The following is a 15,546-nucleotide window of genomic DNA, read 5'->3' as shown; positions in this document are numbered from 1 at the left end:
TCCAGCTGTGCGGCTGTGCTATGGGCCGCAAGTATGCTCCGGCATATGCAGATATTTACCTGGCCCACTGGGAGGAAACGGCCTTCATCAAGCTCACCCTCAAACCCCTCCTTTATGTCCGGTACCTGGATGACATCTTCGGCCTATCGCACCACTCCACCGACGACTTCACGACTTTCATGGACACACTCAACTCTCATCACCCTAAAATAACACTCAAACATACCCTTCAACCCCTCACAGTAGAGTTCCTGGACACCTGCGTCTTCTTCCGTGAATCCAGCGACCTGACCAAAACACTGTCCACCAAAGTGTTTTTTAAAGACACGGACCGATATGCACTCCTCCACAGGACCAGCTACCACCCAAAGCATACGTACAGAGGCTTAATCAAATCCCAGCTGATCCACTTCCACAGGATCTGTACCTTCGCGAAGGATGGGTAGGAGGCTATACCTGGACCCTCTTCAGGGTGCTGAGGCCGCGGGGCTATTCAAGGCGCTTCCTGAGATCCGTCAAGGCGGAGGTCGGCCGTACCTTTACTGAGAGATATCAAGACACCTCCACTCGGCCGTCCGGTCCTGCCCTCATCCCGCTGATAACTACCTACTCCAGCAGCCTGGGAAGCCTTCTCAGTGGCCTCAAAGCCAACTTCGAGGGGGCGAGGGCGGACTGCGACGCCCTGAGTGAGTGTCGGCTGATCTCCGCCTACCACAGGAACAAGAACCTGAAAGACCTGTTAGTCCACACCAAGCTAAATGATAACAGTGTTCGGGCTAGGGAGGCACCTCGAATGTCTGAGGTTGGTTTCATCTGCCTCCCCCACATTTGTAACCCCTTCTCAAAGCTCGGAGCTAACCTCGGGCGGGCCCTGAAACATACAACCAAGAACGCGGTTTACGCCGTCAGGTGCAGGGCCCGCCACAAGCTCTATGTGGGGGAGACGTGGCATGAAATCAGCCTCAGGATATAACAACATTCATATAGAATCAACAGCGGTGACGGTACGAGCGTTCTCTACCTTCATTTTAACCTCCAGTCTTTGGGCTTGGAGAGCAGCGGGAGCTGGACCACGGCACAGAGACGGCGGCGGCGGAGAGGAGGTGGGTTCATCGCCTCAAAACGATAGACCCTGGCCTCAATGAAAAATATCAGTGATGGGTCTGCCTCCTTTTTATCAGATGGTTTTTAAATCTCTTTTACACATTTTAAAATGATTACTTACCTTTTTTAAGACTTGCAACTCAACAGGTCCCTCCTGTCCTCCCGACGCGTGCTTCTCCCCTCCGGATGTTGTTAGACCCCCTGCGGTGATGGCAAACCAGAAGTTCCACCCTATTTTATATATTTGTATCTTTTATATATATATATATATATTACCTAAGGGGATTGCTTTTTAACTAATGTAGCTTTTTTAATTAACTATTTAATTATTTATTTATCAATGTAATCCTCCTCATCTGGACTCCTTGATGAATTTTAAATGCATGGGTTTCTTTGTTTATTATTATTATTACTACCTTTTTATATATTTTTCTTATATTTTATCACACATTTAAGTCACAGTTTATTCTATGCTTGCACGGTGTATTGCATGTTTTCTTATTTTATTAGGTTCCTAATGAGGTTATATCTTTTATCCTTTTATATATTATTAATCCCCCGTTTCCGTTTCAAACATTGCTTATATTATTTTATTTATATTTTAGTTATTACTTTACATTTGATTGTAAATGTATGTTGGAGCCCCCCGCAGGGAAACACCATGAAATAACCCTTTAATAAAGTATTTCTAAACATCATCCGAGGCGTGTCCCATGTCTCGCCTGCACCCCCCCTCTAGACCTCGGTCTGGGTTTTAACACTTTTAGGGACGTTGACTTTGTTTTAGAATATGTTCCCTCCCCGTGTGCCCACTAACCCGTGTGTATTTTATATATTTGATCTTATATTAGACCAGCACTTATTTTTAAAAGCACTTTTATGTATTTATTTATCATTTTTCACACTAATTCTACCGGTTTTAAGCAAGGTCAACCTCGGTACTTTTAGCCAGATGTTTTTAATCCACTTACCAGGTCTTTTACCAGATGTTGTGGGACACAGCCTCGGACAATCTACCGGGGCGGACCCCCTCGGGGGGGCAGGAGTACAGGTTTGAACCCCGCTGCATACGCTCTGTGCTTCAGCCGCTGCTCTCTTTTATCCCTTTTATTGCATTTTCTTTATTAAAACATTTTGAACACAGACCAGACAGGGCTTTTATAAACTTGTATTGGTTTTATTACAGGAATTTTTAAATAGGTTTTTAAACAAAAAATATTGACCCGAGAGCCCGTGTTACCCCAAAACCCTAACCCTAGACCAGTCAATCTACTCTAACCCTGAATGAACAGCAACGACCGAAAGGAATGAGATTGCCGATGCAAGCAGCACTGGGTGTCTGTTCTCACCTTTAAAGAACAAAGGGAGAGGAACTACACACCTGGAAGACTCTATGAGCCAATCCTTCACCTAAAACAGAATCAGTTGACCTGGTTCACCCTGCCTCAAGAACACCTTTCTTTAGAGGGTATTTGGGCATGTTCAATTGGGTGGAGAAACCAGTTCAGACAAAGGTCATTCTGATTTGAATACAAAGGTCATCGCATCGGGGAATACCTTGGAATTAGGGCTGTGCAATTAATCGTATTTTAATCTCGATTACGATTTTGGCTTGCAACGATTACGAAAATAACGTAATCGAAATAAAACGATTATTATTTTTATAAAAAAAAAAAAGAAATGTAATTATTTTGGCTTGACAATGAATTATTATCATATCCGATCAGAATTTAGGTATCGTTAAATGAAACTGCGCTACCAGTTTTGTTTTGAAGAACCTACATTTTGTTTGCCTGGTTTCTACCTCCTCATTACAAAGGGTTGTGTTTTTTGTGTAATTGAGTTGTTTTGCCCCTTGTCCTTATTCCTTTCTGGCTCGAACGTCTCCTACTCCTCTCCATCCACCTCCCGTAGCTACATGACGTCTGACTCCACCACGCATTGCTGGGTGTACTCCTTCACCAGCTCCACGTTCAAGATGTTGCGGCAGAATTCCATCATGGGCTTCCAGAGTGGGGGGTCCAGGAACACCTGGCACATCACGTGACCCTTCAGAGTGGCAGTGTGGCGCTGCAGGTGGCACAGGAGCTGCTGTTGGACAGGATCCAGTTCCTTACCGAACATGTTAATGTTCAGGGAATACCTGGTTTAAAAGAAGTGTAAATACAAATAGTCAATTGAGTGAAAATACTTTCTTGTTCTAAAATAACTTCTGGAAATCTTAACCCTCCTGTCGTGTCTGTTTCTCCCCCCTTACTTTGGTGTTCCTGGGAATCTTTGACCGTTCTGTAACTTTAACTTATCTTACATTGAAACAAAAACCATTAGAGATCATCACATTTTATTTAACACCCTGTTAAAAGTGTGGTAGGTACGTTTGAGAAACCGGCTCGAGATACACTTGTTGTTATATTCCATGGAATGCTCTTAACATCCCGATAGCAATGAATATCTGAAGTGCTTTGACAAAAAATCCATAAAAAAATATCATCTGTGGAAGCCGTAGTACTGTAAAAAGCACGACCAATCATCTGAGCCGGCCCGGCTAAAATAACTGGATGGCCTACCTGCCTGTCAGCCTTCCATCTGGGCACAAACTTATCTCGTGCCCTCATTGGTCATGTGTGCGTTCGTGTGTGTTGGAGGAGGGGCTCTGTGAGGAAGTGGCAGATTTTCTCCGGTTGTGTATTTTCAAATTCTAGCGATCTCGAGCCGGTTTCTCAAACTTACCTACCCCACCTTTAAGATGCAAACAATGTCTCAGACTTCTGGTTTACATGAATGGGTGTGTACTATCTGATGGATGAACATACTCTAGACGTTACCCATTCATTTCCTATGGTGGTCATTTTTGACTGGGAACACCATCATTGTTACAAAGTTAACTAAACCACTCAAAATTCAAAGAAAGTGGTGATCAGCAACTTTATATGTTCAAATGTCAACTGTGGAGAATATCATAAGGTCTTGACGCAATCAAATATAACACACAATATTTATGATTGATGAAAGAAGTAATCATTCCAATTTGATCCGAACATGACAGGAGGGTTAAAACCACTATGTATATAACAAATTATCAAATCTGGCACCAATGGTATTATTGTAAGACAACATTATTGCATATTTTTCTGCACAGTAGTTGTCCCTGAATTGAAATTATTATATTAAGAAAGAAAGAAGTGTTACCAGTCATTTCCAATGGGCACCCTGTAAGGGAATGTACAGAGGCTGGCCACAGTAGGGTTGGCCACATCATCGACCATCCAGTCAATGTCCTTCTTCAGTAGAATAGCCATGTTACTGGGTAGAAGCTTGAATGGCTGAGAATCTTGAATGATGGTGGCGTTAGGAAGGACCCCATGCATCCGATCAGAGGTCAGATACAGCCGGCGGATGGCTGTATTGTCGAGACGCACTGGAGGAGGTTTGAAGGAGGTGGACAAAGAAGATTGAATATCTCCAAGACCAAGATCAGACAGACGCAGCTTGAGTTCTTCAGCCCTGAAGCGCACCAGGAGAATACCCTATAGAGAAGAAAGCCAATGCGTGAGCTGACCATGGACTATATCGTATATAGTTACATCAATAGTGTAACCAACGGACTTAAATTGAGGCTTATAAAGCACAAGCCGATACATAGAAAGGCTTGTTGCTTGTACCTGCTTGGTTATGAGGCGATATTTCTGGAAATCCTTTGGTCCGAGCTGATCACGGGTCAAGCGGGTTACTTTGACATCAGGGAACTTGGATTTGACCAGATCAGAGCAAAAGCGCAGCAGAACCCCAACCACACCCTTACCCCTTTCCTGAGGGGCGACGCGTAGAGCTTGCACCAGCATAGTCTCCCCATCGTCAATCACAAACACTGACTCCAGAGCAATCTGTTGAGGAGAAAAAGAAAAAGAAAAAATGCGAAGAAAATCATTGACATGTCCTTTTTAGAACCATTTCTGAAGCTGGTCTGGAGCTGACAAATTATGAATGATCTTAAATGTCTAAGAGATTTGGGAAACAAGAACATGCTAATCAGAGCATGAAACATGAGCCAATTTCTGTGTGGCAATGGCAGCAGACTAATTCATGTACCACCAGAACCAGAACATCTGTAAACAGTCAACGAAGTTTAGCTTGGAACCACTGATCTTTGGAGCTAGAAGGAGCCAGTTGAGATCTTTCAGGCATCTTATTAGCATGTTTTCTGGAAACCTTCTTTTGTTACTGTGTTCTGGGAATGTCCAACTGGAAGGAGAACCCCAAAAACTCAGAATAGCTAAAGAGATTATGCATTTGAACTGAAAATACCTTGGGATGACCCAGGATATGTTGGATACTTTGCCTTCTGTCACTGAAAGTTATCTAAAACACTTTCAATGTCATTGAAAAGAAAGAAAAGAAAGAAGTCTTCCTAAATACTCAAAGCTGGTGTAGTATGCAGTGTAACTTAAAGTAACTACTACCAATTGAAAGTGCCACCAAAGAGCTCAGTGCATAGTTTCTATCCATACAACATGTCAGCATCAGTGCTTGGCGTGTACAGGTTACGATTTAAAATTCAGTAATTATATAAACAGTTCCTAACCCAAGTAACCCCCCATTACTACGAGGTTTTTCTCGATTGCTGTCTTGCTGGACGTTAGAAAGGTTAATCACATTGGTGGGCTCTACTTTAGAGAGACTGGTCTGGGACATATTAGAATGGCAGTTAGTCTCCAAAGTAGGACAAAGGTGACTCCCAGTAATTCGCAATTGTTTCATTTTAATACAGTGTGTTCTTGGATAGTTGGAAAATGGAAAGTTCCCAGTAGAATTCTGCTTATTAAACGCAGTTGCTGAGAAATGAAACCAACGAGGAATGGCCTTAATTATGACAAATGTAATTTTTACCTTTTTCATTTTAAGTCATGAAACTCTTACTTTTGCACAGAGAAATGTCTTGGATAAGAAAACTATTTTCCGACTTCTGTAATTCAAGAATTCAGCTTTTTATATCCATAAGTTATTATATTACTCACAATCAAATATTTTGATTGAACTTACTACTTTTCCCTGTTTGCGGGCCAATATGACGGTGCGGTTGGTCTCCTGCAGCCAGTCGGTGTATCTCGTGGGCAGGTAGTCGAGGCCTCCATCTATACCCTGGCTTATGCCCATGATCTCATCAAAGTCCTCCTCAGTGGCCCCAGAAAACTGAAGGCCTGCCTGGGACAGGGCCTCTGGGAGCTGGCGCATGGTCAGGCTGGTGACAATCTTCCTCTTGAAATAACTGATGAGATACAAAGTGGGGGAGAGGTTATTATGGATTGTAGTTATTTTCTTAAACAAGGACTTGGAAAAGCCCAAGAGCTGTCCCAACCCATGTGGAAAATGCTGGATGGGGCTAAACAAGCTTCTTCAAAATGTGTCTGCTTGGATAACAGGTGTTTGTGTCAAATCCACACCAAACTAAGCTGTTAGTTCTTAATTATAACACATTGAATAATGTTTCTGCCACTTTAAATAGATATAATGGAAAGAATAATCACATTAGTGACTCCCGGCACAAAGGTTTATGTGTTATGGCTTGTACAGTGTAAATGAAACATACTGTAAGCAGCCTGTGAAAGCAGAGTAATACCAGTGGTAAAACACAGACAGACAACATCTATACACATTTATTTTCTCACGTATTACATAATATAGGCATCCAATACAGTGGAAAAATAAATAGGAATTAAATTGATGAGATTGGTGTAGGAATTGACAACTGAAACAAAACAATCATTTTCATTCAATCCCCAAAAGAGTGAACCAAATACAAATGACCGCAGGAATGATAATGGCCAGTAACTGAATGAGATGAAGCAATAGATGAGTAGAAGCAGAATAAAGACTTATCCCGCCTTCACTATTGCAACGCACTCCTCTACGGCATCAGCACTACATCCCTCAATAGACTTCAGCGTGTCCAGAACGCAGCCGCCAGACTCCTCACCCACACCAAATCATGGCATCATATCACCCCGGTCCTCAAAGAACTTCACTGGCTCCCCGTTTCACACCGCATCCAATACAAACTCCTGGTACTCACCTACAAAGCCCTCCACCACCTGGCCCCCCCCTACCTCACTGACCTCCTCATCCTCTACCAACCACCCCGGTCCCTCAGATCCACCTCAGCCGGTTTGCTTTCCATCCCCAAGGCTAAACTCCGGAGCTTTGGGGACAGAGCCTTCTCTGTGGCAGCCCCGAAGCTCTGGAACTCCCTCCCCCAAGACCTCCGTGAGTCTGAGTCCCTCACCCTGTTCCAGTCCCGCCTCAAAACCCATCTCTTCAAGTCTGTATATCCATAAGCCCCCCCCCCCTCTCAACCAACTTCCTCCTGACTGCTTTTCTGTTTTTTTTTCTTCTGTTTTTTGTTGTTGTTGTTGTTTTATTGCCTGTCCTTGTTTGTCTACCCTTCCCCAAATGTAAAGCGTCTTTGGGTTTAGAAAAGCGCTATAAAAATAAAATGTATTATTATTATTATTATACAGGAAAACATGAATGGATGGATCAGAAGGATAGAGAAATGCAAGACATGAAACCAACGGGAGAGGCAGAAACAGACAGAAAGACGGGCCAACAGATCAATCAAAAGAGACACAGGAAGTGTAAGACTGGCACCTATCTTGATCCCGATGTCTTTTCCGATTCATCTGGTAAATCCATACCCCTCAGCTCTCTAATCCGGACACTAATACCCTCTCCACATTATAATCACTGGTATTTGTCCAGAACTTGGCTAAAGAATTTACAGAATTTAAAAACTTTAAACACATTTGAAGACCACAATGCTGTTATTTCACCCAGATAAGACACATCAAGACAAAGTCAAGATCAAAGTGTTGTGGGCACGAACCAAAAAAAAAGTATATTGAATAATATTGAAGAAAAGAGTGCACAGGTGTTAAAGTGCACCTATCATGCTATTTTTAGGCATATATTATGGGTCTCAGATATATACAAAAATATAAAAACATGTCTATGATGTGTTTTTTCTCAAAATACAAACAGATCATGTATTTTAGAATCCCTCATATCCCTCTATTCCAGCCCTGTTATGGCGCTTTTCCACTTCAGCACGTAGCACGGTTTAAGGTTTCTCAGGGCTACTTTTTCACCTTTTTTCTGGCCCTCCAAAATCGAGGTTCTTACCGGGCCAACAACCGGGCTGAGTATGCTAAACTAGTGACGTAAACACTCTCGACTGCTGAATGTTCAGAGAGAATCGCTGGCAAGGGGGGGCTACAACTACAACAAGATGAACATATTTGACCGTGATTTAATTGTAATACACGTTTCAAAATGATGCCGAAGTAACAACATACTGATACCGGTTAGTAAAAACCATGAATTAATGCTTTGACAAGTCTGCAGACAGACGGCAGGCGAAAAACCTTTTAAAATGCGTGTTTTCTGAATGGAGATCGGTGAGATAACCCTCACTGAATCTAGTGGTTAAACAATTAACAACCAAACAGCCAAAACAGCACTCACTGCAGTGACATCAGCATAAAGCTCTCTGAGCAGGGTCAAAGTAAAAGTGTTAGCCCAGTCTAATGATAAACACATTACTTCACACACAAAGTCCAGAACTACGAGTTAACCAGGTTAATGCAGTGAAGGAGGAAGCAGCATATGCATTTACCAGCATGTTGTTTGTTCATACCTGAACCATGATCACATACCTTGAGAGGGGGTAGCTGGCTCTGTTTGAGAGCAGGTAGGAAGGGAACATGCTTTACTCCACAAAGAGGAGCAGTGTGTGTCATCTGTTGATTACAATAAGCAGTAAGTAACTGAAGTAAAATGCTAATTGTTACAACAATATTAACAATCAATAATGTCATATATTATAATATAGCACATATGAAATACATTTTCCTGCAAAATTAGTCCCCTTACTTTTGATACTTTCAAAGTGAGAGTAAGTGTGGTTTAAAATGCATTTACTTGTGAAAGTAGTATTTGATATTAACCGGTACGTTTACTGAAGTAAAGACTCTGAATACTTTTTGCACCAAAGTAAAGTACAAGTTGTCTGATCCTCCTCACGTCTAAGTTTCTGTTACTTTATATAAGAACAAGGTGAACGTCTTCTTGAATATCAGACAGTATGCCAAAAGGTGGCGCAGGAATGAGTTCTAAAACAAATGATTCAGCATTTTGGCACTTCCTTATTTTACATAAATAAGGAGAGAGTTATCAAAAGTATTGTTGACATAATATCAAAGTAATATCACCAGAAGTAAAATGTTAACGGCCAACAAAAAAGAAGCAACTGGAAGATTTCAGAAAGAAGTATGATCTGTATCTGTATAAAATGCCATGTACGTCCGCGGTCCCCAAGCAGGTAAACAATACAGAACATGTACCAGCACCAATAAACAATCAAAAACATACAATACACAAGTAAAAAGACACATTAAATGACGTTAGATGAGATCCTAGTTCTGGTTTTCCTTAAAGAGTAGTCCTACTTTGAGATTTCTTTAAATCAGATTGTGGTTCCAACAGAAGTATTCAGTCTGTTTGAGATGTTTAGGAAACTCACCAGAGATTCTGCTGTTTGTTGAGAAAACCTGAGATCAGCGGATTCTTCTTCAGAGAGAAACAGAGTAAGAGACTCAGGAGCACAAATGCTGTCTCTGATAAACTGTTCACCTTTAAATACCTGATTTGATTTGATTTGATCTGAAGATGTGGCATTAAAGTACTGAACACAAAAAGAAGACAGACCGGATCACACCTGTGATGTGCATGGTTGTCACTCAGAGAGAGAGAGAGGGGGGGAGAGGGGGGAGAGAGAGAGAGAGGGGGGGAGAGAAAGAGAGAGAGAGAGGGAGAGAGAGAGGGGGAGAGGGAGAGATCAAACTCAATTCTCACAAAACAACCACAAGCATTACCCATCCAAAACGATGACATCTGGAGAGAACATTTTGAAAGTTTGTACAAAGACATACCAATAAATCTAAATAATTCAGATCAATGTATTACAAAAGAAACTATTAAAGACCACCAAAAGCCCCTTGATTTCCCAATGACTGGGGAAGAGTTGACCACACAGACACAATCTCTCCGGCCAAGGGAAGCTTGTGGCCCAGACAACATTTGGAGTGGCCAAAATCCCCAAAAGTTTGTCTTGTAACTTGATACCTCAAAAGTTATTGTTCTTGGCCACATGTAGAGCTTGGGGCTGGGAAGCAGTGTCAGACTCGCAGTACAAAATCCACTGGACGTTTCGGTTGCTTTTCAACATTTATTTCCAGCAAACATAAAACAAAATAGGAAAACAATATTTAACATAAACTTAAACAACAGATCCTAATAATCCGTCTTCTATAAGCCTAAGGTTGCGTCTGCGTGTCAATGACGGTATTGCTGCTGCCTGCTGCCCTCCCGTCACACACCGCACCTGCAACTTAAAGCTTTAGCCCCGCCCCCTTCACCTGAGCAAAGCGCACCTCTCACTGAAACAACACATTCTCACTCCCAACTCGGCCTATGTTGACGTTATGTCAGGGTCCCTGTCGTCACTTTCCAACGCAAGGGGGGGCCCTTTAGCGTCGAGTTTCAACTATCAGGGAGTCCCATTGACTTGCATAGAGCGTTCCCTGAACGTTGGTAATAGACGAGTTGGGATCTGCGGAGAAATGCTCTCCGCAGATCCATTCACACAGCGTTTATCAACCTTTCTCTAACTCAATATCAAGCCACACTTATTGCAACCACTAGATTCCACCGGGTCCGTCTGTGGCGCGTTACGGCCCCGTTATGGCTGCGCCGCGGCGCTCACGGCGCTCACAGCGCTCACAGCGATCGCGGCCACTCTAGTCAATGGGTGCTATTTCACCACACGCGGCGCGTTACGGCTCAGAAGCGTCCCAGAAGCGTCTCGGCGCAGGGCTCCTCTAAAATTAGGATGAATCCTATTTTTGACGCAACGCAGCCGTAAGGTAATGTCGGGCAGGCAGGCAGGAAGTGGAACGGCAGGCAGGCAGGAAGTGGAACGTTGTGCGTTATATATATACATACACACAAACTAATTTTGCAGACCCTATCCCTCCGTAGTCTTTCAAGTAGGAGGAGAAATGAAAGCGTTCTCCTCCGGTTTACAAGCACTGTGTAAATTATATATATAGAATAATTATGATGATGAATGCATTTTTTTACCACTAAAATACAGCAACACATCTTTGATTCATGTCGTTTATAACTGGAATATTACAGTTATTATTAACTTTGTCTGTACAAAGTAGCCTGTCCAGGAAATATGCCCAAATCAACAAAAACTGCGAGCCGGCAGGCAAGACGCTCCGCTTCTGAAATGCTCCTGAAACGCGCCCGGTAGGGTATGACGCCGGAGGAGGTAGGACCAAAACCGCGGTGCGGCCGTAACGCGGCGCAGACGGACCCGGTGGAATCGAGGGGTAAGAGAGATTTCTACCGGGAGAAACTCAGCTAAACGCTGCTGTGATTAAAGGAGGGGTAGGTAATTTTGGAGAAACCGGCTCGAGATCGCTAGAATTTGAAAATACACAGCCGGAAAAAATCTGCCACTTCCTTACAGAGCCCCTCCTCCAACACACACGAACGCGGCCACATCTACGAAGAAATATGAACTTTCCCATGATTTATTTCTGTTATTAGGCTTTCTGAAAGTCTGAATCAGATCAGGGACGTCCCAGGATCTGTTACTGTGGTACCAAGTTGATGCCAAAACTCTACAGACTAACTTCGTCCTGTTGTCCAGGGACAATAGAAAAAACCCTAGTGTTCCTTATGATAACAATGTTATTTTGTATATTGAATGTTGTGCCTTTTATTTATGCCTCCTAATGTGTGCATTTGTATTTATTTGTCTATGTTTGATTATGTATGTGTGTATATACATGTATATATACACAAACTGTATACTATACTGTACAGTCTATGGTTAAACCCTGCTTAAATGGTACAACTACGCCGCCTGCTGTTGTAAATGTGAGATTATGGGTTAACCCCATAGCAACCGTGTAGCAACCGCACAGCAACCACATAGCAACGGAGGATCTTCTGAGGTAAGGAGAAACCGGCTCGAGATCGCTAGAATTTGAAAATACACAACCGGAAAAAATCTGCCACTTCCTTACAGAGCCCCTCCTCCAACACACACGAACGCGCACATGACCAATGAGGGCACGAGATAAGTTTGTGCACAGTGTTGGAGCAGAACACCTCTGCTACGCGCCGTTCGTTGGATGAGGCTGGATCTCTATTAAATTAAGAAAGGAATTGAAAACACCGGAATCAAAGTTATAACAAATTATCTGAGTTTACTTCTGGTAGGAAACCAAACACATATACAAGTTATACAGAGTACTCGAGTACTCCGGGCTTCAGGTTCGTGATGCGATGCGGATAAATGTGACGGGATCAAACCAACTCATCAAACGAGATGAAAGTGACTTCAGGTTTGTGATGCGATGCGGACACAGATATCGGGATCAAACCAACTCACCAAACCAAAAAGCATTTTTACACTCAAAAACATCAGTATTCATATCTATTTTTGGGGCGGAGATTTGTCGACTCTTCCTTCTCATTTTCCTCCCAAGCGAATTAGAGAGCCCCTGGGGAGGAGCTGTTTAAACTGCTCACCTCCCCCAAGTGTCCTGATTGGCTGGATTCGCTTCTGGTCGAGGTCAATAGTTCTCACCAGGACTTGAAATTCCAAAGTCCCCTAAGGTCAAAAGTCAACCTCTATCTTCACCCTATCTACTCTACATTCCCTTCCCATGAGTTCTTCACCTATTTAACGATGTCTTTAACGACTTAAAAACAACATCTGGCTTTTAGGGGTGATACAGGCAAGGTTGGTGTGTGAAACACAGAATCTCTGAGTCAGTGAGTTTGAAAGTGAGAATAACATTCCTATTCTAAGTGATTTATCAAAACCCGTTGTGTTTACCTAAAACAGTTCAAACAATACATGTTTACTTCAATACAGTGTAGAATCATATCTTTTTACTTCAACAGATGGAAGGCTGACAGGCAGGTAGGCCATCCAGTTATTTTAGCCGGGCCGGCTAAAATGATTGGTCGTGCTTTTTACAGTACTACGGCTTCCACAGATGACATTTCTTTATGGATTTTTTGTCAAAGCACTTCAGATATTCATTGCTATCGGGATGTTAAGAGCATTCCATGGAATATAACAAAAAGTGTATCTCGAGCCGGTTTCTCAAACTTACCTACCCCACCTTTAAATGCCATATTATGTTCCCAACCACTTCAAGCATTATTTCTGAAACAGTATGGAGCTCAAACCTTTCTCTCTCGCAGGGTTTACCACAAGGACATTACGTTACACATATTCTCTCCAGTACAGGTTAGCTCTGACTGTTAGCTAATGTGAACACAGACCATATTACACCCAAAACACGCTGTGCATTGTTTCCAGAGATGGGGTCGTTACTAAAAAAAAATAATGTATTACATATTACATATTACTTGTAAAAAAAGTAATATATTACACTACTTCGTTACTCTCTACATAAAGTAACTCGTTACTTTACTCGTTACTTTACTCGCAGGGCCGGCCCGCCCCTCCCTACAGGCAGATCACGCAGACTGCTAAAGTTTCAAATGTTCTCTTTAGTTCAGTTTCCATTGTCGCATAAGACTGATCCAGATAGCTCTGACCATGGCTGTCCTCTGTCTCCTGCTATCTGTATTGTGCGCAGTATATCTCTGAACGATGCGATGGTGATTCCACTGTGCAAATGGGCAACATTTCCTAGACGACTGCGCGCATGCGCATTGCTTTCATAGCTTATGCTAATCATTTTATGCATAATACACTTTGTGTAAGATTTAATTTTGAGCCCAGAGATGCCGTGCTGTTGAGTTGCAATTATAACTTCCACAAGCTGAATGGTAAGACTCAGTAGCTTGGTGCTAAAGTTAGAATCAGTGGATATGTATTTTGTCGTTTAGTTTTCCATAGCACTCATTCATGCATATATTACTTTTCCTCAGGACACTGACCATGAAGAACGATTGCTCAGAGGTGTGTCTGTGGCCATCCTCACCGTCATTGAAGATGATGATGCCGCCATATCGCCCAATGTGCGAGACGTGGCTGTTGTGTTGGAAGGGACCATTGTACTGCATGACCTACCAGACCTACTGCCTTTGCATACCTCTTTGTCCTACGTTATGCAATGAACATGGATTATCCAAAGGAGATGAGGTATACCTTTGAAGCCATTCAGACTATCTTTTACGAGCTTGGCTCTCGATGCTCACAGCGCATAAGGTCTCGGAAAACAAAGCTTTTGCTGTGAATGTTAATGGGGAAGCCAGACATGACTTTAACCTATGTTTCGCCTGTTCTAGTGCATTGTGGTTAGTGCTCATGTAAAACCTCACAGCATTCATTTCATTTTAAGCATATAAGTTCTCTTCTGAAATAGAGAATCAAAGAATGTGTGGATGTGTAAGTTGCCAGTTCAAAAGAGGGGCATATCCAGTATTTCTACTGTTCAAGTTCATTGTTAGTGATCAGGTAAAACTTCAATGTATGTACATTGACATGCAGTCATTTTAAGCCTGAAGTCCCATTTGCCTGTGAAATTGAAATGTGTGGAATTGTGAGTTGCCAGTTGACAAGAGGCACTGGATTGTAATTGTTATATTTGTTTATTCTTAAATTATTTGATTGTGATGTGCTGAAGAGGCTGAGGCCTGATATATCACAATGATGTCAGGTGTGTGAATCCTATTTTGACCTGATGGATAAAAGCAGAAGCAGAAACGATCCTCAGAATCTGTGTTCAAAGGCCATCATCATTTTCTGTTTAAAGCAGCTTTGCTAGATGTTTATTATGTCAAGAAATGTCCTTAACTTGTGTTATGTTGCAAAACGTGCATTTTTTCAAATCCATATCTTCAGCATGTGAAGAATGCATGTTATCAACATCTAGCAAAGCTGCATTAAAGGGGACCTATCATGCAAAATGCACTTGTGTACGTCTTTTCTACATGAACATGTGTCCCCGGTGTTCCAGGGAACTCACCAAGTGTCAGAAAACACAACCCTCTCTATTTTCCTCCATACCCAAATCTCTAAAAAAGGGGCTGCAACGGATCTGATAAAAACTGATCCAGATTTGAACACTGTCCTGACGTCAGGACGGTGGCGCTACGGCTATTGGGCCAACTCCACCAATCAGGAGGAGACAGCCACGGACATTGCCGTTCGAAAGCGCTGGAGACGCTGTAGTACATATGCCAGGCCTGTAGGTGGTGCTGTTCTCACAGAATCAGCCCTTGCTAAAACAGAGCTATAAATTGTCAAATTGAGCAAAATGAGGCATGGCTAAAATGCATGATCTGTTTGGTATTTTGAAAAAAAAAAAGTATAAATATGCCTTATAT

At 42.4% G+C, this 15,546-nt stretch overlaps 1 protein-coding gene across 1 annotated transcript; it reads right to left on the bottom strand.

The window, feature by feature from the left end:
- Nucleotides 1-2,961: 2,961 nt before the first annotated feature.
- On the bottom strand, nucleotides 2,962-9,878 carry LOC117487309 (histidine N-acetyltransferase-like). The gene is made up of 6 exons (XM_034136006.1): nucleotides 9,680-9,878; nucleotides 8,814-8,897; nucleotides 6,145-6,370; nucleotides 4,767-4,988; nucleotides 4,294-4,631; nucleotides 2,962-3,247 (listed from the first exon to the last, which is right to left on the bottom strand). The coding sequence occupies exons 2-6, from the start codon at nucleotides 8,861-8,863 to the stop codon at nucleotides 3,019-3,021; spliced, it is 1,065 nt and encodes a 354-aa protein (XP_033991897.1). The 5' UTR covers nucleotides 8,864-8,897; nucleotides 9,680-9,878; the 3' UTR covers nucleotides 2,962-3,018.
- Between the last annotated feature and the right edge of the window lie 5,668 nt (nucleotides 9,879-15,546).

This window comes from Trematomus bernacchii, unplaced genomic scaffold, assembly GCF_902827165.1.
Source record: "Trematomus bernacchii unplaced genomic scaffold, fTreBer1.1, whole genome shotgun sequence".
NCBI lineage: Eukaryota > Metazoa > Chordata > Actinopteri > Perciformes > Nototheniidae > Trematomus > Trematomus bernacchii.
Note: the sequence above shows the minus strand (reverse complement) of the source record. Positions and strands in the feature narration are given on the sequence as shown.